At 50.7% G+C, this 27,613-nt stretch overlaps 12 protein-coding genes across 12 annotated transcripts; 8 read left to right on the top strand and 4 right to left on the bottom strand.

Moving 5' to 3' along the window:
* Nucleotides 1-213: 213 nt before the first annotated feature.
* PG986_010426 (HET-domain-containing protein) lies at nt 214-1,197 on the top strand (the record flags this gene model as incomplete). The annotated part of the gene is made up of 3 exons (XM_066846648.1): nt 214-259; nt 288-350; nt 434-1,197. The coding sequence occupies 3 exons, from the start codon at nt 214-216 to the stop codon at nt 1,195-1,197; spliced, it is 873 nt and encodes a 290-aa protein (XP_066696139.1).
* A 114-nt stretch (nt 1,198-1,311) lies between these two features.
* PG986_010425 (uncharacterized protein) lies at nt 1,312-2,109 on the top strand (the record flags this gene model as incomplete). The annotated part of the gene is made up of 2 exons (XM_066846647.1): nt 1,312-1,498; nt 1,553-2,109. 2 exons carry the CDS (start codon nt 1,312-1,314, stop codon nt 2,107-2,109), a joined length of 744 nt encoding a protein of 247 aa, XP_066696138.1.
* Nucleotides 2,110-2,494: 385 nt separating this feature from the next.
* PG986_010424 (uncharacterized protein) lies at nt 2,495-3,106 on the top strand (the record flags this gene model as incomplete). The annotated part of the gene is made up of 1 exon (XM_066846646.1): nt 2,495-3,106. One exon carries the CDS (start codon nt 2,495-2,497, stop codon nt 3,104-3,106), a length of 612 nt encoding a protein of 203 aa, XP_066696137.1.
* A 16-nt stretch (nt 3,107-3,122) lies between these two features.
* Nucleotides 3,123-4,572, top strand: PG986_010423 (TAP-like protein-domain-containing protein; the record flags this gene model as incomplete). Its single annotated transcript, XM_066846645.1, has 2 exons — nt 3,123-3,509; nt 3,607-4,572. 2 exons carry the CDS (start codon nt 3,123-3,125, stop codon nt 4,570-4,572), a joined length of 1,353 nt encoding a protein of 450 aa, XP_066696136.1.
* A 1,788-nt stretch (nt 4,573-6,360) lies between these two features.
* PG986_010422 (uncharacterized protein) lies at nt 6,361-7,373 on the top strand (the record flags this gene model as incomplete). Its single annotated transcript, XM_066846644.1, has 3 exons — nt 6,361-6,829; nt 6,919-7,003; nt 7,067-7,373. The coding sequence occupies 3 exons, from the start codon at nt 6,361-6,363 to the stop codon at nt 7,371-7,373; spliced, it is 861 nt and encodes a 286-aa protein (XP_066696135.1).
* Nucleotides 7,374-7,466: 93 nt separating this feature from the next.
* Nucleotides 7,467-10,348, bottom strand: PG986_010421 (subtilisin-like protein; the record flags this gene model as incomplete). Its single annotated transcript, XM_066846643.1, has 5 exons — nt 7,467-8,099; nt 8,151-8,475; nt 8,553-9,545; nt 9,600-10,081; nt 10,139-10,348. 5 exons carry the CDS (start codon nt 10,346-10,348, stop codon nt 7,467-7,469), a joined length of 2,643 nt encoding a protein of 880 aa, XP_066696134.1.
* Nucleotides 10,349-10,722: 374 nt separating this feature from the next.
* On the top strand, nt 10,723-11,252 carry PG986_010420 (uncharacterized protein; the record flags this gene model as incomplete). The annotated part of the gene is made up of 2 exons (XM_066846642.1): nt 10,723-11,056; nt 11,080-11,252. Coding segments are annotated over 2 exons (507 nt in total), but the record flags the coding sequence as incomplete, so codon positions are not given.
* Nucleotides 11,253-11,291: 39 nt separating this feature from the next.
* PG986_010419 (uncharacterized protein) lies at nt 11,292-12,521 on the top strand (the record flags this gene model as incomplete). Its single annotated transcript, XM_066846641.1, has 2 exons — nt 11,292-11,890; nt 11,954-12,521. The coding sequence occupies 2 exons, from the start codon at nt 11,292-11,294 to the stop codon at nt 12,519-12,521; spliced, it is 1,167 nt and encodes a 388-aa protein (XP_066696132.1).
* A 299-nt stretch (nt 12,522-12,820) lies between these two features.
* On the bottom strand, nt 12,821-13,452 carry PG986_010418 (uncharacterized protein; the record flags this gene model as incomplete). Its single annotated transcript, XM_066846640.1, has 2 exons — nt 12,821-13,370; nt 13,415-13,452. 2 exons carry the CDS (start codon nt 13,450-13,452, stop codon nt 12,821-12,823), a joined length of 588 nt encoding a protein of 195 aa, XP_066696131.1.
* Nucleotides 13,453-15,160: 1,708 nt separating this feature from the next.
* On the bottom strand, nt 15,161-15,691 carry PG986_010417 (uncharacterized protein; the record flags this gene model as incomplete). Its single annotated transcript, XM_066846639.1, has 2 exons — nt 15,161-15,330; nt 15,403-15,691. The coding sequence occupies 2 exons, from the start codon at nt 15,689-15,691 to the stop codon at nt 15,161-15,163; spliced, it is 459 nt and encodes a 152-aa protein (XP_066696130.1).
* A 593-nt stretch (nt 15,692-16,284) lies between these two features.
* On the top strand, nt 16,285-17,284 carry PG986_010416 (uncharacterized protein; the record flags this gene model as incomplete). The annotated part of the gene is made up of 2 exons (XM_066846638.1): nt 16,285-17,235; nt 17,279-17,284. 2 exons carry the CDS (start codon nt 16,285-16,287, stop codon nt 17,282-17,284), a joined length of 957 nt encoding a protein of 318 aa, XP_066696129.1.
* Nucleotides 17,285-26,532: 9,248 nt separating this feature from the next.
* Nucleotides 26,533-27,524, bottom strand: PG986_010415 (Znf1; the record flags this gene model as incomplete). The annotated part of the gene is made up of 3 exons (XM_066846637.1): nt 26,533-26,642; nt 26,716-27,358; nt 27,384-27,524. 3 exons carry the CDS (start codon nt 27,522-27,524, stop codon nt 26,533-26,535), a joined length of 894 nt encoding a protein of 297 aa, XP_066696128.1.
* Between the last annotated feature and the right edge of the window lie 89 nt (nt 27,525-27,613).

Genomic DNA, 27,613 nt, shown 5'->3' with positions numbered 1-27,613 from the left:
CAAGTCAGGAGAGTGCTCCCTGCCATGATTGGCCAAGAGGATCCCGATCCCATCCCAGAGAGATCGTGAACTAGTTTCTGACCACTGCGAGGACAGACACGGGGCTGGAGTTTACAGTTTTACCCCCTTCTAGGCCCCGCCCGCTTGTCGCCATTGGCCAGCACGACAGACCCCTGCCGCTGTCAGCTCATCTCGGCAACCTGGGTTTTCGACATGCTCCCCGCTTACCAGAGCGCGGCCGAACCCGATCTGCTCTCTCGTAAGCAAATTCAACCCAACCAACACAGACATGCTCAGCTGCTTGCTGTTCGACTGGAACAAGGACATCCCGCCGACGCTCGCCTTGCCTGGTTAGGAATGAGCGTAACCCGCCCCACTACTTCTGCCCCTGGACACGGCCTGTATCGGGTTCTCACAGATCACGCCCCAGCAGCAACAGCAGCAGCCGCAGCAGCCGCCAAGTCGCCGCCGGCTCGCGATTGGGCAACAAGATTCTTCATCCTGTTACCAGGCCGTTTCTACCAACCCATACGATGTCAGCTTCTGGAATCCACGATTGGAGATATCCAGAGCCGGTATGAAGCATTGTCGTACACGTGGGGCGATGCCAACGACAAGGTTCACATCAAGGTCAACGACCGGCCCTTTCCGGTCACCAAGAACCTCGAGGTAGCCCTACGCCACCTGCGCTTAGAGACGGAGAACAGGGGTCTCTGGGCCGATGCTCTGTGCATCAACCAGTCAGATGTGGCGGAAGTCAGCACCCACGTCCAGAGGATGTGGGCAATCTACGAGAACGCATCTAGAGTTCTGGTTTTCTTAGGGCAGCAAGTCGAGGTAAGCGATGGAGCATTCGGCCTTGTTTTCGAACTGTCGGGGATGCGTATCGGTGTTGATCACCATCTAGTAGATGCAATGCTCAATGATCCGCAAGAGGCCGAGTCTTGGCAGGCCCTGCTTCGACTCATGCAGCGTCCCTGGTGGATGCGCGCCTGGGTAGTGCAGGAGTATGCCGTGGCCCGAAAGGTCACCTTCGTCTGCGGTCCGTCCGAACTTCCCAACGAGGACTTTGGCAAGGCCTTGGAGGTCTTGACCGACTACAAGTTCAACGGCTCGCTCCGGCCCGAGCACCACCGTCTCGTTCGGCATATCGCCACAACACCCATCCACCACCTGTGGTCGACGAGGCAGACGTAGCAGTCATCGTCAGAGTCCGGCAGGAGCCGGCCCGACGCGGCGGCGGTCGTGTATCGATTTTGTGGCCACAAGGCGCTCGATCCGCGGGACAAGATCTACAGCCTGTACAGGCTCATGGCGGAGAGCCCACGCCTGGCGCCAGACTACAGCCGGTCCGTCGTGGAGTTGTACCAAGACGTTGCCCAAGTCATGATGGAGACATCGGGGAAACTGGAGGTCTTGTCCCATCATAACAGGCCGGCCCGAGGAATCGAGGGCCTCCCTACCTGGTGTCCAGACTGGACAGTTGTGCGTGGAAAACGTATCCTGCTTTGACCAAATCAATACCAAGCTGCTGGTCATCTACACGACCCAGCGTTCATTCGAATTAGGGACGACACCCTCACTCTCCGGGGAAGGATCCTGGATCGGGTCAAGTGGCTGAAAGCATCCGAGTCGGCCGACTTTGACAGCCAGGAAAGGATATATCGGGACGTCCTGGCCATCGAGCCCGTGGCACGGCAGATGTACAACCAAGGCGATGGTGCGGACTCTTTTGACGACGCTTTTCGAAGGACCCTTGTTGCTGCGCGGATCCACATGAAGGGATCGAACCAAGATGCCACAGTGCTCGGGCCAAATGCAGCAGGCTCGCTATGGGTTGCTTGGTCTAGTCAGGTGGAGGGAAAACCATGCGACATGGAATTGGCCAAACGGTACAATAGCGCGCTGTACAGCGCCATGAGCGGGCGGGCCTTTGCCATCACGGAGGGCGGTGCTATCGGGCTGGTGGATGGCACCGTCCGCACCGGCGATATGATCGGGGTGTTTTCCGGGGGTCGCGTGCCGCTCGCAGCGCGACAAAAGCAGGGAACTTCGCCAACAGCGGCCGCTACGCCCAGTCGGTATGAACTTGTGGGTGAGTGGTATTAAGCTCTTATCAGGTTTCCTCGAATGACTTGCGTCTGACATCCCATTCAAGTTACCTACATGGATTCATGTCGGGAGAAGCTTTTGACGTTGGACCAACGACGTTGTCGGAGATTTGTCTGATTTAGCACAACGCCTCGGCATGGACCGGGGTTCCGAGTTTACCCCTGACCATCGGCTTCGGAACGCTCCCCGCTATCAATTAAGCAGTGCGGCACAGGCAGATGCCGGTAACCATGTTACTCCGGACGCGTCACAGAATTGAGCCAGTAGATAAGCGCTGACATCTCTTGAGTGTTTTCAATTGGAAAACCCGTTTCTACTTTCGCGGGCAAAGTACCAGACGGGTTGCTTTCAATCATACGCAATCATACGTGCATCCGAAGTGATGATGAGACAACCACATTCGGGCCTAGGCCTCTCCGTGCTGGCAGGCCTTCTCGCACTTTCCACGACGGCTGTCGCCGCGTCAATCCCAGCCATCTCCGACTTTGACTGGACCACCGTGACGCCCTCTACCTCTCTCAACCACACCAGCTGCTACGACCAGACCTACAATTGCGCCAAGCTCGTAGTCCCCCTCGACTGGCTATCGTCGGAATCCCTTCCTGATAACTACCAAGATGGCAACACCTCGGTCGTGACCCTCGCCATCATCGCCCGCCCCGCGACGGTCCCCGACTCCGACCCCCGCTACGGCGGCACCATCATCGTCAACCCGGGCGGCCCCTCGGGCTCCGGCGTCGGCTTCATGCTGCGCGCGAGCGAGCTGGTGCAGCGCACCGCCGACATCAACGGCGACGGCGACGAGGAGCTCGGCGCCGGTGGTGGTCGCCACTACGAGATCCTCAGCTTCGACCCGCGCGGCGTCGGGCTGACGGAGCCGCGTGCCGACTGCTTCGGCGGCGACGAGTTCGCGCGCGGCACGGCGTGGTGGACGGACCGCGGGCTGGGCGCCGTGGGCGAGGCGGGAGAGGAGGGGGGGACGGGGAGATCTTGATACGGTGAGGCGGGCCATGGCGAGGGCGGAGGGGTTTGGGAGGTTGTGTGAGGCGAGGAATGACGCGGCGGGGGAGGAGGGGGGGATTTGGGGGTTCATGTCTTCCAGTAGTGTGGCGAGGGACATGGTGGCGATCGTGGACAAGTTGGACGAGCTGCGCAAGAAGAACTTGGCCGCGTCTACAGCCGACACTGTCAGAAATGGAGTCGAGGATGAGGGGCAGCGGAGGATCGAGTTGCGGTCTGCGGAAGACGACACGGACGCCGATCCTACGCCTCGGATACAGTATTGGGGATTTTCCTACGGATCAGCACTAGGCAACTACTTTGCGTCCATGTTCCCCGGTCGCATCGGGCGCGTGATCCTCGAAGCGGTGGAGGATGTGAACGACTACCACTCGGCCGTAAGTCAGACCCAAAAGACCGGCGATCTTCTCGATGCTTGAGTTCATCTCCCCCTTGAATAATATAACCAGTAAGCTAACAAACGCACCGACACAGTCGTGGCACGTCGCCCTGCAGGACACCCAACACGTCCTGGACCACTTTTGGGACACCTGCTTCCGCGCCCGCGAGGTCTGCGCCCTCTACCGCCCCAGTGACCCCGACGCCGCCGTCATCCGCAACCGCGTGCGCAGGTTCATCAACGCGCTCGAGGCCGAACCCGCCCCGTACGTCTCGCCCGAGACCAGCACCTTCGTCGCGGTCACCAAACACGACGTGCTCGACGCCATCTTGCGCCCGCTCTACCAACCGCAGCACGATTTCCCGGCCCTGGCGCGGCTGCTGGCCGAGGCCATTCAGGGCAACATGACGCTCCTGTACTCGAGCCTGAACCAGGCTCCCACGCACAAGGACAGCTGCAGCAACAACAGCGCCGACCCGCCGGCTTACACTTGGGGCCCCGACGCCATGACGGCCATCGCCTGCGGCGACGGCGAGCCGCAGGACAATCTCACCGCCGTCGAGTTCGCCGACTACGTGTCCGACCTCCAGCGCCACCAAAACGCCGACTTCGCCTTCCTCGAAGCCCAAGTCCGCCTGGGCTGTTCCGGCTGGCGCATCCGGCCCAAATACCGCTTTGACGGGCCCTGGACCACGCCCCGCGCCGACGCGCGGCTGGTCCCCGGGAAGCCCGCCGCGCCCATCCTGTTCGTGTCCAGCCGGTACGACCCCGTGACGCCGCTGGCGAACGCGGTCGCCATGTCGCGGGACCACCCGGGGTCGCGCGTGCTGGTGCAGGAGAACGCGGGGCACGGCAGCCTGTTCTCGCCGGGGAGGTGTCGGGAAAACCACATTAAGAGGTACTTCGCGACGGGGGAGATGCCGCCTGAGGGGGCGGCGTGTGAGCCGGATTGCCAGCCGTTTCAGGAGTGTCCGCGGATGGGTGGAGTTGGAGCACTTGCGGTGGGAGACGAGGCAGGAGACATAGGGGGCTGGCGGGGACCGAGAGCCATTATCTGGTAGGCTTTGTAGATCTGGAGGTTAATTTCATCATCAAAGGGATCTCTTTTCGAAGATGTGTATCATCTAGATTGATTCTGGGCAAGTTCGAATCGTAATCACTGTCTTTCTCAAACCGGAGCTGCTTCGCCTGTTGGACAGGATAGATTGTTTTGGTTCGGCCTGACGGCACGTTTCTTGCGTGCCTTTGGTATCGGGGACATCCGAACTCACAGGGTATTTGTTGGTGTTTGCTAACTGATAGGAATGCAAACCCCCAAACTGGAATGAAGCTGTGCTTGCCTGGGCAATCATTCCGCTCCCGTCACCCTCTTGCTTACCCTATGCAACATAAATGCGCCAGTATTTCTTGCCGTCGGGATGTGTCTACACTTGCATTATGTTCATACCTTGAAATAACATGATCATGATGGCTTGGTTTATTCTCCAACAGTACTACTACCCGGCACCCGAGTACACGACTGACAGTTTGTCAGGGCCCGGCCCATTGCGTTTGGGTCACATCATCCCTGAGTGGAATCTCCTCGATAATGTGATTAATGCCGATGGCCCACAGGATCTTCCCGCGGGGACGCCAATTCACACGTCGACAGTGTGCGGGTCTGTGAGCAAGAAGGATGGGAAGTGAAGCAGGAGCAGACAGCCGATGGGCGCATCCATGTACGAGCCGCCGCCGCCGCGGCCATGAACGTGGATCCCCAGAAGATCCGATTACCGTCCAACTCGCTGTCCATGCGTGTCAAAGCACTAGAGACACAGGCCATCCAGCCGACTCTAGCCTACGTGAAAAAGTCTGTCGCCGCAAAGGAAGTCGACTCCTTCCTCCCTAGGACGTCCAGATTTCTCTCGCCCCCCGCAGACTGTGTACATGATAACAGGCCTGATGATTGCACGGGGAGCGACCAATCCCATTCCTTCTTGCTTTTTGGCTCATTTCGGCAGGCCAGCAGAAGCAAACAGAGATGGCATCATCGTATATGCGACAGACTTTGTATGGGCAGTCAGACTGGCCAAGCTTTCCCGATGGCCGTTTGGGAGTTGGTCGCAAAAGGAATATTCCAAGAAGGCCAACATCAGGGGTGGAAACATTGGGATTTGCACAGATATCTTACACGATAGCGGGAACGGCCGTCTGGCTCATGTAGATGGAGTGGACTTGGTGGTTCTTGCTTAATTAATATCTGCCATGGTGCAAAGCAACAGTAGCTGCCGGAGCACATATATAAGATGATATTAACGGATATGAAACGCTGTCGGTCCCAAGAGGCAGCACATTAGAATGTGATGATGCTCTCAAGGTAGCAAAGGGGGTAAGAAAGGGGGACCCGCATCTCAATAATAGGCAACATTGACAGCCAAACCAGTTTCCATGCAAGTGTTGAACAATTGGAATGTTTAGTATCTCTCCGTAGAACACTAGATCCAATCGCCAAAGACTGGGTGTCCTCAGTATCATAGTACGTACGGCCTTTGCAAGTAGGCAACCTCATGCCAGGTTGGCCACGTGCCCACATTGTGCTTATTGATGGATAGAACTCGATAGGGACTTCGGTCTATAAATAGCAACGGGTGGGGGCGACTACAGCCAAGAATACGACCCTATGCCCCCCTTCCACCCAGGAAGCCCCATATCCGCCATCACCACTGCCGACACCGCAGCCTGATGACCCCGCCCAGAAAGCGGGCAGGCTGCAGCCCAACGCCCCAGAACTCCTTATCTGCTTTCCCAGCGCCTGTCCAATCGAGGAATCTATCGTGGCCGCCAGGGACCTGCGCCAAGCTGTATCGACCATGGACAAATGCTGGTTCGTCCTCCGCCAGCGGCACTATCCTGCCCCCGTCTACACCGCCCCCGGCATGGCCTTCGGCGCCGCCGAGGGCCCCCTCCGCCTCGGCCACTTCATCGCGGGGCCCAAGGCGCTGGACCAGGTCATCAACCCGGACGACGTCGCGCCCTTCCCGCGCAACATGCGAATCTGGGCGACCGAGACGGCGCAGTTCCGGCTCTCGCGCAAAGACGGCAGGACCCACGACAACGGGTTCGGCGCCGACGTACCCATCGCGGCGGCGGCGGGTGTCACGGTGGGCGCGGAGGCGGGGGTGGTGTTTCGCAAGGTGATGGGCGAGGACTGGGAGATTGAGAGGCTGGATACGCAGATTGTGCAGCCGACGGCGGAGTATCTGGAGCAGTGTGTGCAGTCGGGGCCGTTGGCGGCCTGGGTCGAGCGGCATAAGTTGCTCGGTTCATGGAAGGTTTACAGTGAGTCTCCTCATCTCTTTCTTGTCCAGTCTTAGGATCCTGGAATTAGCATGCGCGCATGAACATAGCTGACTACATTTCGGCGGTAGTGATCAGTGGCATCATCGTCGCCCGCGGTGCCAAGTTTGGACGCAACGACGGCGATGAGGCAGGAGTCAATATAGGGGGTGATGTGTAAGTGTCCAGTGCACCATCGGGCCCATTGAGCTACATGCGCTTAAGCTGACTGTCCATCAGGGATCTATTCGGAGCAGCCGGCGCCAAGACCAACATTGAGAACAAGAGAGACAAGGAAGTCAACACCTCTGGACAGAGTATGAACGACTTCGTCTGGGCGGTCCGTCTTACCGAAGTGTCCAAGTCTCTGTTCCGGTCCGAGATATCGCAGAAGATCGCAAAAAAGGGCACAGTGTTTGCATCGGGTCCCAAGAAGGTCGAAATGGCCGACCTCTTGGCTGAGGCGGGCCTGGAAGCGGAGAATGTGCATGATTTGGAAGTGCTGCAAGGAGAGGATCCCGAACATCTGATTGCCATTGAGGATTAGTACTCCGTCATGATGGACATGCTGTTTGCGTCTCTCCTGTGCCATTTTCCTTTATGTCATTGCCACGCATCCCCTAAAAACATACTGATTAAGTTACAAATGTAATCTCGCGCCATCTCGCGCTCTTTTGGGATGAGGATAACCATGTTCGCCAAAGGGGGTTTGATTCCGCAATCCCTTGGGTAGAAGTCTCCGAGGTTTCAAGCAGTGAAACTCCGAGTCTTTCATGGCCATAGACATCAGGGCCTTGGTCATGCCGTACTTCACCTTGAGCATGGAGGCGTTGCTTATGCGGCCCTTGCAGTCGCTGTGTCTGGAAAACTCCAGCAACCGGCCCACCAAACCTGCAGCAATGGCGGTCGAAAAGGAGGTTCCAGATCGCACCTCGCCGCTCATAGTCTTGATGTCTTCGCCCAAGATGGCGAAGTTGTACATACCGAGGCCCCTAGAGGGATTGTGCCGCTGAGACTTGGTGACGGCGCCATTCGTTGAGAAGATGCATATGACGTCGTTGTCGTACCGAGCGGGGTAAGCAATTTCGCCGGCGTTGCTCTCGTTCGTGGGAGCTGCCAGGATAAGCATCTTCCCCGAGGCTTCGTGGACCTTGTCAAACAGCTCTTGGCTGGTGTCGGCAAATCCGCAGGCCATGCAAACGACGTCCATTCGTTCTTTGATGCACCAGTCAAGAGCCTGGACATGTCGACTCCCCAAGTTAGTGAGCGGAACCTGATATTCCCGCTTCTTCAAGATATCCAATCAGGGGCAGAAAGAACTGACCTGAACTGCTAATTCTTGAGAATTCTCATTCGCAACATCCGTCTCGAAGATGCGAACAGCGTAAACCGAGGCCGACTCGCACATGTCGAAAATGAGGCTGATAGAAGTTGTCCCATGGCCTGTATTGTCACACTTGACCTTATCGTTCCCGCTGACGAAGTCCCGGTACCCATCTATGTATTCGGAAGCGGCATCGTTGAGATCAACTCCCGTGTCCAGTACTGCGATTTTGACTTGGTCATACGTATCTCCCTCTCTGGCCTTGAGGATGTAGTTCAGACTGGCCATTCGATCAAACCAGTCTTTGGTGGATGTAGAGTTCGTACTTGATGTTCTCAGCAATTACCATGTACAGAATCTTTGGGGCTGTTTTCGTTGTAGGTGGAACTGGAGGGAACTCACATTTCTCCCATAGTGTGGCCAGGTCGGTGAGTGGTGATGTTTGGTTTGGGGACTGTCGGTAAGGATCTTGGCAGAGGCGACGGTGCAGCTGTAAGAGATTGTGTTGAAGGCAGAGGATCCGACAGAGTCAGGGGCTTCACATTGTAGGGTTTCCTTTTAGACAGGTACACGTCGAGCCGGTTGATCAAAGGGTACAAAGCGTGACGGACGCCTTCTTCGTCTCGTACTTGGGGAGGGTTGAAAGAGTCGCTGGGATGAATGCAGGTCTTGATGAGGAGTTCGAGCGGATCTGAGATATCATGGAAGAAGTGTTTCTTCGCAATGATGTCTTTGCAGATCTTGAAGTCCGTGTTTTGGTTCTTCTTTCCCTGCGGGCAGTATCTCGACCATTCAGCCTCACTGTAGAGTGTTTCGATGGGTCGCCCAAGCTGGATCTCCACGAGCATGACACCCAACGCAAGAATCTTTGGTATCAGGTGCACTGGCTTGCTGAACGGGGGCAAGCGACGTTTCTGCTGACCACCGGCCTTTTCTTGACCATCTCCGGCGCCATGCATATGGCGGGCGATAGAGACCGAGAGCAGGGGTTCGCTGACAAAGATGCCAGCAACTTCATGCCCCTCGGTATCCCGCCGCTCCAGGAGGAAGTGCACACTTTCCTTGTTCCATGGCTGCTGCATCCACGGCGAGCTGTAATACTGCCATACTGACTTTGCTAGAAGCCACGACAACACTTCCTTTCTTTTCTCCGTCAGGTCCCTCTTGGATTGAAACAGCCCTTCTAGGAGTTGGCCAAGGGAGATACTGGGTTCATCGAATGCCCAGTGGCTGGAAGGCTCTTTCTGTTCCTCGAAAAACAGCCTTGGTCCTTTGACTACAAACTTCAACATCATAAGGCCCGCTACATCTTGAGCCGATATGTAGGAACAGAATGGTGTTTCAGAGTCCGGTCCGATCTCCTCGTAGTCGATGCCAGAACCGGTCTCAAAGTTGCTGTAATGCATGTCAGTATGTCAATGGAGCTTAGTTAAAACGAGGGAGACTAACACAGTGCGAGTGATAGAAAAATGCGTATCCTGCCACCACGGCTGCGACTGAAGATCGGTGCGATGGGGATGGGCCATGAAGAGCATCCCGAAGGTGACCTTCGCTTCATCGTCCTCCAGTGTACTCCGGAGTCTAATGCGGGCCGACATCTCATCCGAGTCGGTACAAAGGCAACGTGTAAAGAGGGCATTGTGGAGCAACCGGATTTCTCTCTCGCACTCAGGGGGCTCTTTGCTGACAGATCGGAGATCGGTGTCGGAGGGCGAGGTATCAACATATTCCTCCTCCGTCGTCTCGGGTAGGAAAGCTTCGAGTAAAGAAAGAGTCATCCGGCGTTGCCTCTGGGCCTTTCGGCTACTAGCTACGTGACTTATGGCCAAGATCACGGACTTCGAGTCGGCCAAAAGTAGGGCGACGGCTGGGTACCGGTTCTCGAGTTTCATCACACCGTGTGGCGCTACTTCATTCGAGGCTTCTTGCAGCTGTAAAATATCTCAGGTGTGTCCTTGATTCTATAATCAATGGAGTAATAGACTCACCCTGCAGAGGTTGTCGAGCTGCCTGAGCAGTGCATCCGCCTCTGTCTCAGAATATTCATCCTCGGAAAGACTTTGGAGCCACTTGAGAAGATCAATGAGAATGACCTTCAGACTGACGCAGAACTGTACGCAGGGAGGCCGGGTGCGCAAGTGATCAACGACATTTTGAAGCCTGTCTGTTGCCTGGATGGCTACTTCTAAAGCGGACATATTGGGGACGTATCCAGTGGTCTCGAGCAGTAGCAGTCCAGATTTCTGCACAAGACGAAAGGCACCACGACGCGACCGGGTCTCTGAAATGGACTTCACTCGTATGATCATCTGCGAAGTGCCGTCCATATGTGACGGTTGGGGGCCAACGGCATGTGCGGGGTAGGAAATGGTTACAGGGGTGTTTGACACTCTTCCCCCATCCACCCTCGTCGGCAGTCTGTGTTCCATGCATGAAATACGTGTTTGGCTCAATCTGCACGCGCTGCGCCGAGCAGAGGAGTTCGGTCTCTACGCTGTCTCTTATCACTTGAACGACGCCCAGCTCGAGAGTACTTAGGCACTGGAATGTACCATGGAGCCGGCCATGAGGCCCCCTTTCGGCCGGCGACGAAGTCGGCGACACTGTGCTGCAGGTGTTGACGCCCGAGCCAGAAGAGCACAGCACAGACCCAACAGTCATTCGAGCCCGCACAGAGACATGCCAGGCTTTGTTCGAAACATGTCAACAGCATTTTCAGTCATCTGAAGATGACTGGATTGACAAGATGTCGGCTGCTTTCAACTGGTGGTCTCTAGGAATTGGCGCGGCCAAGTCCGGGCATTCCTCTTTGGATCGTCGTGTTCAAACTCGGGGTGACGTGAAAGAAGTCATAGTCAGCCTGTTGGACAGTTTGAAGCACTCACTCGAGAACTGTATCGAGATAGGTATGTTCAGCTTTCGCCCGCAGGGACAGTGCAAAACGACATTCCGGACTTGGACGAGCAGAAGTACTATATCAAAACAACCGTGCAGTACTTATCCAAGATATCGGCGTCCATACGAAAATCCGGAACCAAGTTCCGACACCAGCGCGCCGACCGCTTGTTGGAGCAGAGAGCTCCGAAGCTGGAGGAGTTCTGAGGATATATGATGTGGATCATCCTTGTTGGGCCTACCAAGATGCACCTTCTACACTCGCTGCTTCAACGCCATACTCTCACAGGGGATATCATCTGGAAGAAGGCCTGGATAACCCTCAAGGCCTACTTCACCGATGAGCAGAGACTGAGCCCCGTCCAGAAGCGACTCCTTCATGCGAACTTGGTCCGAAGAAATCGGTTCGACGTTTACTTCCGCACTTTCTGTCAGAAGATAGAGGGAGGCAAAGGAAAAGGGGTTGCGGAAGCAACGAGCGAGGCAACCAAGCATGCTGCTGCCCCACCCAAACCGGCCTCGACCACGAAGCCAGATCCTGCCGCAGACCGGTTTCGTCACCATGATTCCACACCATATGTGCACTCTGCCCCGTCGCAGTCGGCAAACCCAGTCGAGCGAACAGTTCTGTCTTCACAGCCCGCTACCGGGATCGGCAGTTTCGTCATGCCCAAGCGCCCTCCGACACAGGGTACCAGATCGGTGAGCACCAAGTTCTCCCGGGGTGCAATGAAGCAGGACTATCCGAAATGCCCAAGTAGCGAAGGGAGTACAGTCTGGTGTCCTTTCTGCGCCCAGCCGTTGGATGCATCCTACTCGGACCGGAAGAAAGACAAGAGATGGCGGTATGTACCATCCCTTACAGTCGTGTCCATCATTTAACTAATCATTTAACTAATCGATTCTAGTGGCCATGTGGCTGAGGATCTGAGCCCGTATGTATGCATATACGAGGACTGTCAGACGCCTGATACCATGTACCTATCCACAGACCAGTGGAGAGCCCATCTCGAGAGTTCCCACAGTGCACCTCGCTGGATCTGCGATACCTGTTGGCTGGAGTCCGACGATCCCGCCGAGTTTGAATTCGATACCGAAGGAGACTGGGCCGACCACATTGTCACGGAGCATGACGGGGAGTTCGAAGAGGGTGATCTCGGAGATCTAATCGAGGCCAGCCGTCGGTCGATCTTGCCGCCAGTCTCTTGCCCTTTGTGCCATGGCGACTCGCCACCTCTGCATCCCGGGACGGACGGACACATTTCCGAGCATCTGCATTCTTTCGCCCTCCAAGCTTTACCATGGGAGACTACTGGGCTCGATGATGACACCCGCGCCTCTCTGGGCTCGGCAATCCGAAGCCACTCTTACCCAGTATCCGACGACGAATCGGATGCCTCGGGGAGGGAGAAGACACCGGGTCATGGGAATATAACAATATTCAGCAGTTGCAATTACGAAGAATATCTGTCATAGAGCATGCTAAGGAGCTGGCGACTGATGAGAGGCAAGCCGAAAAAGTACAAGATATCGCGACCGATCTCGTTCGTCAAATACAGGCCATATACGCAGACGAGGCCGAAGCCCTCCAAAGGTATAGCGAAAATACGGTTCGCGCGATTGTTGTTCATCTAGAAAACATCGACTGCATCTTGGAGAGGTTCCGAACGAGTATCGAGTTCATGGACTCGGACGATTTGGCAGATGTAGACTGTGCCTTATCTGAAGAGGCATCGGGTCTGAGGGCCCTCCTTGCGTTTGCGCCTGATAAGTCTTCACAACCGGAATCGCAACCGAAGGCCATGTCGTTGTCCATCACGGCGGGCGCCGACGCTCTTCCCCAAATAGATGTGTCTCTCAGCGACATCGCCCTCATCATTCGCAATGGACGCACGTTCGGCAACTGGCTGCGCGTCAAGTCCAACGACCAGGACCTCTTTGAGGCTATCCTGGAAGACCCCGAGGCGCTCCTCAAGCGCAAAGGCATCGTCGAGCCATCCAAGATGGAGAGCAGATTCTCCAGCACCGAGTTCATCTACCAGACCGGGAGAGTCAGCACTTCCTCCCAGCCGCCGCAACGAGCGGAGCAGGCTCCGAATTCGGAGTTGCCACGGAGCAAGAGCTCGGCGCAGTCGTCGGAAGCACCCGGCCTTAGGCCCTTTTCTTGGCTCATGACCATCATTGTTACTGCGCTGGACATCTGCATGGCCCATGACCGAATCATCGAGTTCATCGTCGAGCTCTTGGCGCTTGTGCTGGAGAATAAGGAGACAGAGGACTCGCTCCGCGTCAGCCTTGGTGTCAACATAGAGTCTTGGAGATCGGCTGGGCAGGTCCGCGGCATGGCGCCTCACATACTGCGGACGTACCGCTCGATGTGGAAGAAGTATGGCAAGGGCGATGCCATCCCGCAGCTGAACGAATCAGAAGACCACGAGGCCCAGTGTTTCCTGAAGTGTCTTTTGGAGAATGGGACCAACTCCTTTACTTGCTATTCTGTCAGCACGCTGGCGATCGCCAAGACCATCCAGGCCTGTGGTGTCTCCATCAGCGTGGACGGCGAGAGATCGTACGAAGCGCAGCTGCTGGTGGCTTATGCCAAGGACGGAAAGTTCCCACTTGGGCCGGCCGAGGATCGACGACAACCACACCAGGCCGAGATGATTTCATACCCTGCCGGTGACCCAAAAAGTATGATACAGGCCATTGAAACGAGCCGACGCACGAAAAACGAAATGGAGTGTTATTGGACGCGAGGCGCCGCGGCGGCTTCGAAGCTTACACTCGTCGCCAGCTCCACGCTCCCTTATATTCACTCGAACGAAGCAGTATGCTACGAATTAGCAGACGACTACGATCAGCACTCCGAACGCTTCTCTCCGGACGCTCTCATGTTGGCGAACAAAGCATTTCCCTGCCAAAATCAGGGGTTGCTTGACGCAGTAACGTGGCTCCTTGAGAGCGTCAGACAGCCGTCTGAGAAGGAGTGGCTCGAAACGCACGCTGGCCTCGAATATCTTCTCCGAGGGAATACAGAAGATCCCGGGTCTGCTAAGCTGCAGCCCTTGTGGCTACAGTATCAATCCCTAGTCTTTGGATTTTACTACGGTCTGTTGGCGCCCCTGGTTTGCTTCGACTTTCTCTCCACCAAGGACCCTTACCTCCGCGGAGTGTGGGGTCGTGGTGGTACAACATTCCTGGCAATGTGCACACAGTTTGGAAATGAACTGCGCAGGGAAGGCAAAGTGACCAGGACACACGTCGCCTATATGCTGGCTGCCATGTACGGCGGACGTCCCAAGGTCCACAACCTAGGCAGCTCGCGGCATAACCTCATTGGAGTCCTCGGCACCACCTCGGTTCTGGCCTTGCACCTTCTTCGAGCCTCGGACCAGCCACAACAACTAGCCAGATTTGCAGTGCTAAACCTGCCGGTTGTCCATCTCGTACCCGAGGAGGATGGCGATTTGTATGCGAGTTCGAGCTTCCGCATCGGGTTTCGGGCACCGTCCCCGGTGGCCCGAGAGATCCGACACCCGCGAAAGACAAACAAGGAGTGGTCCATACACTCCAGCATGGCTAGCATGTTCGCGGGTGGCGTGCCGGGTGTCGTGATGGGGGCGCGATGCGATGGCCGACTAGCCGGTTGGTTCAGCCCCGCCGCGGCGGATACCCTGTTCCTGAGCAGCGCCTATCTCCAGAAGGACGAAGACCGCGGTCAAGACCCGAGTGACGAATGCGTGAAGGGGTTCGAGGTCCTGGAGGCGGAGTTTCAGAACGGTGACGTGCCCAGTCCCGCGAGAGCTGTAAATGACGAGACGGCATTTGGGGTGGTGCATTCCGCGGGATCGCCGGTTTTCAGATACGCTGCTGCCGGCTTCTACGGCGGTGCCGGGGAAGAGGTGGTCATTGCTAACGGGAATATGATGGAGGCATTCGGAAGGATTGAGATGCAAGGCAGTGGAATTATCATATCCTAGAGCAGTCTTATCAAATTCTTATCTAGTAACGAGAGTGTTTTTCCCCATCTACTATCATAATCCGACAGATATGAACCACAGTATATCCCCTTTGAAAGCCCAGCCAAGTCCAGGTGACTGCTAGTCAAAAGATAACTAGGAAGTAAGAGCGATGGAAATATTTGCGTAGTGGCCGTCAGTCAGGCCGCTGTAATGAAGACACGCCGAGCCGCAAACCGTCGGGCTGATCGTCGTGTCGGTGCAGTCGCCCGAGAGGACGGCCGCGAGGTCCATGCACGCGGCCGGGACGTTATCGAACTGGCCCTCTGTAGAAAACAGAAAGAAAAGGGTCGTTTCATTAGCCAGAAATTCGCCGCCGATACGGGTGATCTACTTACCACTCTCGCCGGGGATACTGGTCTGCACAGTAAGCCCCCGGAGCTGGTCGTGGCACTGGTCGAAGTTGTACTGGGGCACGCCGCAGGGCCCGACGTCCTGCTGGCGTCGGAAGACGCCCATCAGGGAAGGGGCGCCGGAGGTGCCGATGATGGTGTCGTCGCGCTCATTGTGGTGGACACATCCCGGATCGTCCTTGTGGTAGCCGCACCAGGCGGCGAGGCCTCCTACACTCGTAGCGCCGTCGACGATCGCCACGGCCAGCTCGGGCACGAGTAGTGCAATAGGCATGTCGATGAGTGACAGATAGACGGGGAGAAAGATGTGTTTCAAAAGTTGCGGGCGACGGACGAGAGTGCGCAGCGCGTGTACGTAACTGGTATGCTGTTTGGGGGTTGGTGAGAGAGAGGGAGAGTTCGCATTCCATTCAAAGTGTATGCTTATCAATTTATAACAATCCAAACTCATGTCTTCTCGACCGATTGAAATCTTCCCGCTTGATTATCAATCCCAATTTCATTTCATTGCACTCAGGCTAATAAACTGATCCCACGGCATGCGAATGCCACAACAGACTGTATGACAGAGAGCAACACCGCCCATCGGGATGGCTACTTCGTGACACAGGGTAAACCGACCATCACCGTGACACGGGGCAGACCGGCCGTCACACCCGCTTCCGGTACGCCGGGGAGAAGAAGGGGGCGTATGCCAGCCGCAGGAGTGCGCGATCTCTGTTTGCTCTAGGGGAAGGAAGCGCACGTAACCTCATGTTGGGAAATTGCCATTATACGCTGGCAATGTAACGTTGAGCAAAGAGGTGATGGCTGGCTCTTTGTCTTTTATGAGGGAGTTACACGTTGGACGGCGTACATGATATCGAAATGGGAGCACAGCTCACAGGGGGAAATCATATTAGGAGGCGATTTGACATGGAGCATCGTAAGTCTCAAGACATCCAAGTCTCCCGTTTAAAAGAACACAGTTCAACCACAACCCTCCATCGCCGTCGTGATGAAGATATTCTAGCCACAGCTATGGAGCTTCTCCTAACGGCATCTTCCGTTCTATCGCTAGCCGCAGCGACGATCCTGTTCTCACAGGCCATCCAGCGACCTTCCCGTGACCGGTTACGACAGATATTCGGAGTCTTGCATGTCTTCGGTGTTCTTGTTTGCCTCCTGGCTGTAGGCCACCAGTCATCACTGCCATTCTATTCTCCATTCGCCGTTCCCTTCATCATCGGTTTCACCATTCACTCCACCGCCGTCCTGTTTGTACAGAAGTCGGTGCTCAGGCTACATGGCGCCAGCAGCTTCCAGCACGCCCGCGCTATATATAGAATATGCAGCAACGTCCGCAACCTGCCGCTTGACGGGTATCGAGTCGACGCATCCGGTAGTTTTCCAAGCAAACGCACGCGTGTTTGGTTTGCTGCCAGGAGGGCCTCTCGCATCTGCCTGCTCGGGTGTATCCAACGTGGAACTTCATGGACTATGGCCCTCATCTTCCAACGTTTGGAAATGCCTCTTGCGGATTTCGGACCGACTCATCAGGGGCTCGTGCCCTCGGTCTCATCCATGGCAGCTCGCGGGATCATGTCGTTCCACTGGATCTGGACGAGTTATTACAGTCTCACCACGGCCCATGATCTAGCCGCCATTCTCTTCGTCGCCATCCTGTCTTGGGATGCGGCCGAAGAGTGGCCGCCGCTGTTCGGAAGCCTTGCAGATACATACACTCTACGCCGCTTCTGGGGTGTCTTCTGGCATCGGCTGCACGTACATCCCTTTACACTCCACATGCCTTCACACCCCTTTCCACGAAATAGGCTGGTTCGTGGAGCTTTCGGATCGCTCTGGGTATTCGTCCTATCAGCTTTGAGTCATGCTGTTGCCAACTTCATATTGTACCGTCAGCACTTCTTAAGCTCCGAAATGCGTTTCTTCTTGTCGAACTGGGCTATCTGTTCGGCCGAAACCATAGCGAGTCGTACACTCATCGCAAGACAGACATCGGGCAGGGGAATTGTGATGAAAGTCCTGGGGTATCTGTGGGTCTTCACTGTATTTATGTGTATTGGCCCAGCTTGGCAGTATCCCAAGCTCCATCATTATGTAAGATGCAACCCCTACTGGCTGCCCCCCCCCTTCACTGACCCCCTTAAAATAGATGTAAAAATTAACAACAACAGTAATAGATAGGTCAATTGAGTAACACATACTGTATTTTAAGGTCTGTTTCGGCTCGTACGTACTATAATAGAGTTAGCCTTACCACTAGCTCGATTTACATTAATTTTCACCACTTTACCGGCGCCCTTTTTCGGCCTTTTCTTTAGCCTTCTTTTTTAACGTCCTCTTAAACCTCCTTAATGTTTACTATATAAATAAAGCCTTTATTAGGGTCCTTATTAACTTTCTTTTTTTTAAGCCTTTATTTTTTTTAGATCTGCCTTTAAACCGGCTTTTTCTTGCTTTAACCGGCCGATTCGAGCCGTTAAATTATTAATACTTTTGCTAAGCTTTTTTCACAGTAATTTTTTAATTAGATTACCGGTAGTAATTTTTATATTAAGTATCGCAGCCCTTAAATTTTTAACTTGCCGGCTGTTTTTAGGCGTTTCGATTTTTTTAGTTTTCGGTTCAGCCGGCTAGCGCGTATCCTCGGCGATAATAGCCTTATCGATAACTCGTACTATATTAAAACGCCGGAGCCTATTATTTATCGGCTTTTCGATATTAAGGGGGTAGATATTAATTGTTATTTATTTATTAGCGATAACCTTAAAAGTGAAAACTACTTTACGTACTTTAGCCTAGGCTTAAAAGAAGTCCCCTTTTTTAACGTAGCTATTATTAATAATAGCGTATACTAAGTCGAGCTCCTTTTAAAACCTCCTTTTTAAAACCTTAAAACAGTTAATATTTAGGGGTTAAAACATATAGGAGCTGTGTAGTAATAAATAGAGGAGTTACACCTTAGCCTTTAACGCCGCTAGTATAAAGTTATCGTCGATGTAATTTCTATGTCTATTAAAAATTAAAAGCCTTTATTAATTAAAGTTATTAAGCTTTATTAAGGGGATAAAAATCTTTCTTAGCTATTTTAAGGCTATAAGATTAAAAATTTATCCTTTTAGTAACGCCTTAAAAGCTTAATCCTTATATTCGCAGTTAACCTCGTCTTTTTTTTAAAGGAACCACTATTATTAGACCGATTAACTTTTAAATATAATTAAAGGCGGTAGAATATTATTAATAATATTAATATACTTTAAAATAGTTACCTACTCGCGATTAGCCGAGTTATTCCGTATTAAACTTTAATAAGCGGCAGGTCCGATTACTATAATACCCTCCCTTATTATTATCGCAGTTTCTATTTTATCGGCGTTAAATTTAAATTAAAGGGATATAACGTGGTTTACCATTAAGTAGCCCGTATTATTAAGTGGTCCACCCTTACTACTTTTTAACCTTAATTAAACTTTAACGCGTAATAATTTTATAATTATAATGCTTAATTTAAATTAAAAAAACCGAATCGGTTTAATTATTTAAGCGACACGAAAACATTTAAATCTATTAAGTAAAAGAGATACTATAAAAGTATATAATATTCCTAAAACTATTTTACGTTACTAAATTTACGACCGAACCCTACGACGCGATATTCGATACTTACGGTATAAATTAAATGCGAATAAAAAAAAGGTATTTCGTAAATATATAATTAATTTAAATACCCGCGGAATATCTCCTAAAATCGTTAATATAGAAAATATAATTAATCTTTTTACCGCGTCGCGCGACGACGAGCGCGTTAATAAATACTAAATTAAGTGTTTTATTAACCGGAACCCGGACTTTAAAACCCGAATAAACCGTCGGTACGATTATTAAAAGGCTTTCTGTAAAGATTTAAACGTTATTTCCGGTTAATTTAAACTAGTCGCGAATATTAAGGTTAAATACGGCATCGTTAACGAAAATATATAGAATTTCGACGAAACTAACTTTATAATAAATATAATCGAGTTAACCCTCATTATAACACGCGCCGATTAGCGTGAAAAAACGAAGTCGGTCCAGCTTAATAATCGGGAATAATCGACGGCGATTAAATACATTAATTCGTAAAGCTAATATATCCCGCCGTTTTTAATCATTTAAAGTTAATATCACTTAACGAACTAAGCCACCGAATACAACTTACCGGGCGATTAAATAATTAAACCGATTTTTAATAAATAAACCGATAATGAAATAAGTTTAAACTAAATTAAATACTTTAATAAATATATTAAATCGTAAACAAAAAGTCGCTACCGCCTTTTAATTCTCAACGGCTACGAAAACTATATTTCGGCCGAATTTAAAACATATTATTAAAATAACGATATTATTATAATTAGTATGCCTCCCTATTTATCGCACCTGCTCTAACTTTTCGATATAGTACTTTATTCGCCTTTAAAGCGTGCTTATTCGAAAAAATCGAGTTATTTATTAAGGCCTTAATAAACTATATTACGAAACTCGAGTTCTTTATTACGTTTAAAGCTATATATTTCGCTATTTTTACGAAAGCTAATATTAAATTTAAATTCAACGTATCCGCGCGGAGAAAAAGAAAAGGGAAAAGATCGATAACTCGGTCGAATTATCGAATAATCGAAAACAAACTTTATTATTTAAATTTACGAGGTCGAATTAACCTAGCCGAACCTTTATCGAGGGGACGCAGCCAAGGCGCTACGGTATGGATGATCCGATGGATAATCCGATGGTTATTAACACCGGTCGCGCCGGACTCGCGTAGAGCCAGCACCACCCGCGAAGCAACGTCACGGCGTATAATTAAGGACCTCAAACGCCTTAGACGCGTCCCAGCAGCGAAAATGGCTCGAGAAGAGGTATCGAAGAAGGATTAAAGCATTTGGAGAAACTGATCGCCAATTTAGTAGCCCCTAGCAGTAGGCGTAAAGAGATTTTTTAAGTAATTAGGGAATTTTATACCGAAGCGACCGAACTACGACCGTATTTCGACGACGACGATAACGCGTTAATAACCCGCGGGGAATTGCGAAAAATAGTCGGAGAAGCTATCGTTTAAGCTACGTAGAATCCCAAAGCTATATAAACTAAGTCCTGGGCTTAAGTTATATTTACGCCGCGTAATAGCGATTTTATTGCTTAGTAACCGAAAGTTATTGTTTTAGCCCGCCGAAACCGCGAAGTAGTAATTAAAAGCGTAAATTAATTTAACGATATTTAAAAAAAGAAGGCCAGTAAATATCGTACAGAGCGTTAATACGGTAATCGGGTATAGCGAGGCTATCGTAACGAAGAAACTATTTAGCGGCGATATCGTTTTTACCTTTAAAAACGAGGCGAAGAAACATATAAAGAATAATGGATAGGTTTTAAACGTTTTCGGGATTAACGCGTAGCTTACTTATAAAGAACTCGTAGTTATTGCGAAAAGGGTCCCAGCGAAAAAACTACGGGATACCTACGACGAAACCGCGTTATTACGTAATTTATTCGCAAATAAATATAACCTAAGAGAGATTTCGAAATATAAGCGTAGCCTACCGAAGAACCCCGAAGCATGTTACGCTTCCCTTATTTTATATACGAGCTCCGTTTAAACTGCGAAAGATTTATATAATAACGGCTTAATATAGGATTCCGAGATTTTCGACTGCGAACCGTATAACGCTAGCCTCCGCATTTAACAGTGTTACCGCTACTACGGTTACGGCTACGTAGCTAAGTATTATCGGAAACAGTAGTAATATAGCTATTACTTTATAACAGCATACCCTAAGGGAGACTAAAAGTGCCCCTAAAAAAAGACCACGAGGCAGGAAACGTTATATTAATTACGGCAAGGAATACACGGCGTGGAATCGCAACTGCCCCGTAGCGATCTAGCAAAAAAAACGCGTAAGAAAAGCTTATACCCACCGGCCTCGCCAGTTCGAAATCCGTAATACCGGCGATAATTCGGCAGGAATAGGGCGTTTATTACTACTGATAACGCTCTTTACTAGCGATAGAGAAGGGTATATAGTAGTTTTACGAAAGAGAGGCCGCCCGCGATTCGATTTGATAGCGAATAGTTAAGGTAAAGAGACACGCTCGCAAAGCCGGCGCGGCACCGTCGTTTTCTTATTAGCGTAAAATATTATTATAGTTTTATAATTATAAGTTTACGAATAGTATATTAAAACGTCGTAGTATTAAAGGTAACAACGGCACTTACCTTAATTAATTAAAAAGAGTACGATATATTAATATTATAAGAAATATAAACGAACCCCCGCACGTAAACCGCGTACTGCCTAGAGATAGTTAGGTATTAAGTAATTTACGGCGAAGGCCGAGCGGCTATTTATATATATAAACGTTTCGATATCGCTAAGCTAGAGATTAAAGCAGGCCCCGATTAGGCTACCGTTACGATACCGAGGGGAAAAAGTAGCCGTTTTACTATATAGTTTATATATTCGCTAATTTAAGAAACTTTTCGATAACGGAGCCCCCTAAGCGACCTCGATACGACCTCGTACCCCGGGCGACACTTGCTCGTCGAAGACTTTAATACACACCATCCGCTTTGGAACATGCATGGCAGGAAATCGTACGGAGCAGACAACCTTTTTACCTTTACGGACTAATAGAACTTAAAGCTAGCCACGCCATATAAAGAAATTACGAAACGACGCCACGAATAAAGAGATTCCACGCTAGACTTAACCTAGGTAATACGAGAAACGACAATTTTATATAAAGGAGACCCTAGCTTAAAAGGTTCTAACCACAGGGCACAGGTCGTCCGCGTCGAACTAAAAACCAACTCGCTACGAGGTAGTAAAACGAAAGCAAAGGGATAAAACTGGACGATATTAAATAAAGGGCTAGCACGGGCGGAAGCCGGAGTACGTTTAACCGATATCGCCGAGCTAATAAGCCCGGAAGAGCTGAATTAAGTTATCGATAACCTTATAGGCGACCTACGAAAAATTACCGATATAGCAGCCCTAAAAAAGACCCCCTATACTAGTAAAAGTACGCCCTGGTGATTACCGGAGGTTTAAAAAGCGCAGACTATAACGAAACAACGATACCGAGCCTATCTCGCGGTACCCTCGCAATATATTTAGAATTAATACACCGAGTCGAAAACGGACCTAGAGAGAATCGTTTAAATAGCGAAAACGAAAAACTGGCGTCACGTAGTCGCCGCTGCCTCCCACGATTCTAAAACACTTTAATCGCTCGAACGATGGGCCCGACTACGGAGCTGGACGCTATTATAAATAGCGGGAATCCCAGAATTACGACGTAGCGAAAAAACTGTTAACGAAGCGCGAAGCCACGACGAAAAAATTACGCTTTTTTCGGAAAGGTTCTTCTTTAACTTAAAAGCCGACCTTACGGATTTAAATACCGTACCGAACCACGCCCCTAGCCTTACCCTTATTAAGGTAGAGGTAACGGCTAAGGAGATAAGAGATATTATTAAATAAACGGGACCCTGGAAAGCTCCAGGGGAAGATTTTTTACTTCCTGGTTTCCTTAAAGCGTGTGGGGAACCCCTTTTCCGGACATTAACCGGCTTAGCGACAGCGAGTTTCCGGCTTACCTACTTCCCCAAACGTTTCCGTACGGCAAAGGTTATCGTAATCCTAAAACTAAATAAAACAGTAACCGAAAAATAGACACCTGGTGGATGGAGACCTATTTTATTACTTAGTACGGTCGGGAAAGTAATAGAAATAGCTATAAACCGGCGAATTACCGGAATAGCCGAAAAGTACTCGCTTTTATTTAAAGGCTAAATAGGGAACTAAACGCAGCGGTTTACCGAGCTGGCTATTCGATTAATTACCGACGTCGTTCGTATAACGTAGCAATAAAAGGGCGTCGCTTTTTTTTTTTAGCTCGATATTAAAGGCGTTTTCGATACAGTTAACCATAAAAGACTAATTATTATACTCCGCGAGAAAGGATTACCGGATTAGGTTTACCGATAGGTCGAGAGCTTTATTACGAACAAATCAGTCCACCTTTATTTCGACGGCAAATCGTTAAAGAAGATCCAGCTCCGCGCTAGTGTTTCGCAAAGCTCCCCGCTATTACTAATCCTCTTTATTCTCTATATTGCTATATTATACGAAGAGCTAAAAGCGCACAAGCAGCTTATTATCGTCGGATTCGCGGATAATACGAATCTTATTACCGTAAGGCTAGACCACGTTACGAATTACCGAAACCTAAAAAAAGCCTGGGAAACTTATAGCCGCTGGGCACGCACGAAAGGAATAAAGTTCGAACCTAAAAAGAGCGAGCTTATTTATTTTATTAAAACGCGAAAAGCCTATACGCTATAGGTACGCCTCGGAGACGCTACTATAGCGCCGGTAACCTCTACGAGATTCCTCGGCGTCTAGCTCTATCGGAAGCTATAATAGAAGGACCACATTTTAAAAATTAAAGCGAAAATAGCAACTTAAATATTAGCTCTCACCAGGCTCGCAGCGTCAGCTTGGGGATGTTCGGTACGAAGGGTAAAAGAGCTTTATACGAAAATAATACGTAGCGTACTCGTGTACAGAGCGTCGGCTTAACATAAAGTAGGCGATACCGAAAAAAGGCCAGCCTTTAGCCTTATAATAGTTTAAAACTCCTATCTCCGGACCGTAATAAAAGCATATAAGGCGACCCCTTAATACTACTTAGAAATTAAAGCGGCAGTTCCCCCCCCTTAACCTCTATCTAAATACGAGGGCAGCTAGCTTCGAGATACGCACGGAGACTACCGGGAAGCTACAATTTTTACGCGGCGCCTATATAAAAGCGGCAGAGATTATTAATAAAAAACGTAGCGCAAGGAGAAAAAAACAAAAGAGACCCTAAAGGGCCACTAGCGAAGCCCTTACGATTTTATAGCTAAGCGACGCTTAATTAACGTTAACTAGACAATAGCTAAATAGTTAAACGGTCGAATAAGCGCTTAAAAAAAATAGGAATAAAAATAGTTTTATACCGTTACTCTAACGCGAAGCCGCCGCGAACTAGCTGTAGAGTCGCCGCTAAACTAAGGAGCGTGCCGTCGTTACGACGATATGCTTAAGCACGAAACATCGGTCCTAATATAAGCACGCACTAGAAAAATAAAGCTCAAGTCGTTCCTGTTCACCTGTCGGGTTCTAAACGTCCCGACGCCGCTATATAACTACGGTAAAGGACGGGAGACAGCCGAACACCTGATCCTATACTACAAAGACTTCGAGGGAAAACAAAAGCAGCTAGCAAAACAGTTAACACCTAGTCCGCTACGAACTCGTCGCGATCTAACGGCGCTTACTGTAAAAAAGATACGGCGAAAATTATCGCAAAGTAGCTTCTACGAACCGGTCGACTACCGCTGTATAAGTTGGCAATGGAGATTAGGGGACCACCCGAACCTGGATAATCTCTCTTCAGGCCCTAAAGCAAGGGTCACTAGGCTGATAGGTGAAAACCAGCATAATAACGTCGAGCACGTAAAGTAGATTTTACGATATTGGCAGCGTGTATTTTTAGTCTAGCTTCGGCACGGTTTATTACACGAGGAACTAGGTAAATGTACCGAAGGCCTTCGGCATACGGCGTACTATTAATAATAATAATATTAAGGAAACTTTTCAACGCCGATTTTAAATACGGTAAACTAAATAGCGAAGGGTATAACTAAAATAGCCTATAAAATAACTTTTATATATAATCGGATACGTACTTTAAAAAAGGCTAATTTAACCCTTTCGAAGCGCCGAAGAGCTAAAAAATCGCGAGTTTAGCTTAAAAAAGCCTTTACGATTAAGGAATCTCGAAGGCTATAAAACGAAAAAGTAAAAAAGAAGCGGCTAGCAATTAATAAAAGCGAAAATAATGGTTTATCGAAAAGGCGCGCGACGAGCGGCAAACGCTGTGAGATTTGCGGCGAAATAGGCTATAATACGCGAATATATAAAAAGTATATAAAATCGAGTAGCGAATTAAATAGCGAGTGAATTTAATTAATTTAAAGCGTTGTAATTAAAATAACTTTTATAAAAGTGTCGAGAAGTAGTAAAGGTAGACTATTTAATAATACGAGCCACTTAATAGTAAACCACGTTACTATTAATAATAACAGTATTAAACCGATTAAAAAACCCTCGTATAGCCCCGTTTAATATATATACGAAACGCCGAAAATCTATCGCTTTAGTACGTACGGTCCTCAAAGCCGAATAACGTTTTAAAAAACGGTGCACCTATCGTTTACCGATAAGGTAATCGACCCCTTTTATAAAGAGAATATACTAAGCGTATATACGAAACAGCCGGTGCGTTAATACATAGTTTAAGCTAGCCTGGAAAAAGGCCTATTTAGCCAAAAAGGTCTCTTCGGCAGGGGGTAAAAAGCTAAAGGGCCTTATACTTCTCTTTTTTCGAAGGTTGACCCCTGAGTCGGTTGCGAAGGGTGCCCCTATTAACGTTATAGTCTTTAACCGCACGGTTAATGCTTCCGCCGGCCAGCACGGCCTGGACCGCCTGCGCAATGCGTGCTTCTTTAGTTATATTAGTGGTGGTAAAAAAGGAAAAAAAGAGGAAGAGATTGATCTACTTTAATTGGGAGACGAGTGAGATTTGACCCCTTTATATACTGTTGTTATTGCTCAGGGGCTCTAGAATCATCTGAAATCAGGAGGGGTCAATCAGAGGGGGGGGCAGCCAGTAGGGGTTGCATCTTAGAGCGTTATTAATAGGGGAAGATGTGTTCGGATCCCTACGCCATGAAGGCCTTAAAGTTGGGGATATATTAGGAACCAAATAAGTGACAAGCTTGAAAAAGCAATCGTCTACTAAGCTGCACTTTTTGGTTGAACCAAACGCAAGAGATATTTACCTAACCATGTAACAAGCCCATGCTATCCGTGACGGTCGCCCAACGCCTCCGTAGAACGCCATCATCGAGAGTCCAGCCGCCAACAGACTTTTCGGAGCCGCAAAAGCGCATGGTTGGATACTGGAAAACAGAAGAAACCGCATATACCACCTTGGCATGGCCGGGTGTTCATGATGCGACATGGCCTACCAATATCGCCGCCGCCCCCATCCACCATATCCACTACTCCATCGGATGCCGCCACCATAGTAGCCCGAGCCGCCTCGCGTGGGTCCATCGTAATACGTGCTCGTATCTATTCCGGTTAGCATATGCGCCGCTTTCAGGGATAATAAGTATGTGGGTGTAGCTGTTCCTCCTCAACTCACCTCGAACCCGGCTGATGCCCAGCTGATCAGCAACATTAACATAGCCCTCGCGCCCCACCACGCCCGTATTGAAGATCTTCTTGATCACGTCGTCGTCGCCCTGCCAGAGGCTCCGGCACATGGGACACGTGACCTGGTCCTTGGCCCCCGGGGTCTGGCGCTTGGTGGCGGCCCACATCTCGAAGCACTGGGTGTGGATGTTGTTGCCGCAGGTGGCCTTGCAGTAGACGGTCTCGTCGGACGCCTCGAACTCGCTGAAGCAGATGGGGCAGTCGCCCTCGATGGCCTTGCGGTTCTTGTCCTTCCCTGCGGCTGAGCCGTCGGCGCCGTCGCCGACCTCGATGGGCGGGGCGCGCTCGAAGATCTCGCGTAGCTCGCTGCTGAGCAGGGCCAGCTGGTAGACCAGGTCGAAGCGGGCGTGCAGCACGCGCGACAGGACGTAGAGGATGTGCTTGCACTGGCTGCGCTTCAGGCCGTGGGGGCAGTCGCAGGTGGGCTGCTGCGCGATGTGGACGTGGTAGATGTTGCCGGTCGAGCCCGTCAGCTCGACGATCTCCTCGGGGCAGAAGGAGTCGCCGCAGCGCGTCCGGCCCAGGACGTAGAAGCGCTGGGAGGTGGCGCGCTGGTAGATTTCTTGGAAGGCCTGGGGGGGCTTTGTGGCGAAACACCCTCAATCGCTTTTCCTCATTGGGGTCCTTCTTTCTGGACTTCTTGGGCTTCTCCTCGACCTCTTGCTGGGGTTCGTATCCATATTCCGGCTCGGGCTGCTTGCGCTTTCGCGATGCGCTTGTGGATGATTGGCCCGCCATTGTCAATTGTGTGCTGCAACTGCAGGTGGTGTGGGGGAGGGAACAGTGTCAAGCAGGCAAGTGGATGTGGTGGGGTATCCACTGGAAGG

The sequence above is a fragment of the Apiospora aurea genome, assembly GCF_038362705.1.
Source record: "Apiospora aurea strain CBS 24483 chromosome Unknown utg000007l_segment0_segment0, whole genome shotgun sequence".
Lineage (NCBI taxonomy): Eukaryota > Fungi > Ascomycota > Sordariomycetes > Amphisphaeriales > Apiosporaceae > Apiospora > Apiospora aurea.
The sequence above is the reverse complement of the archived record's forward strand: the minus strand, read 5'-3'. Positions and strand labels throughout refer to the sequence as shown.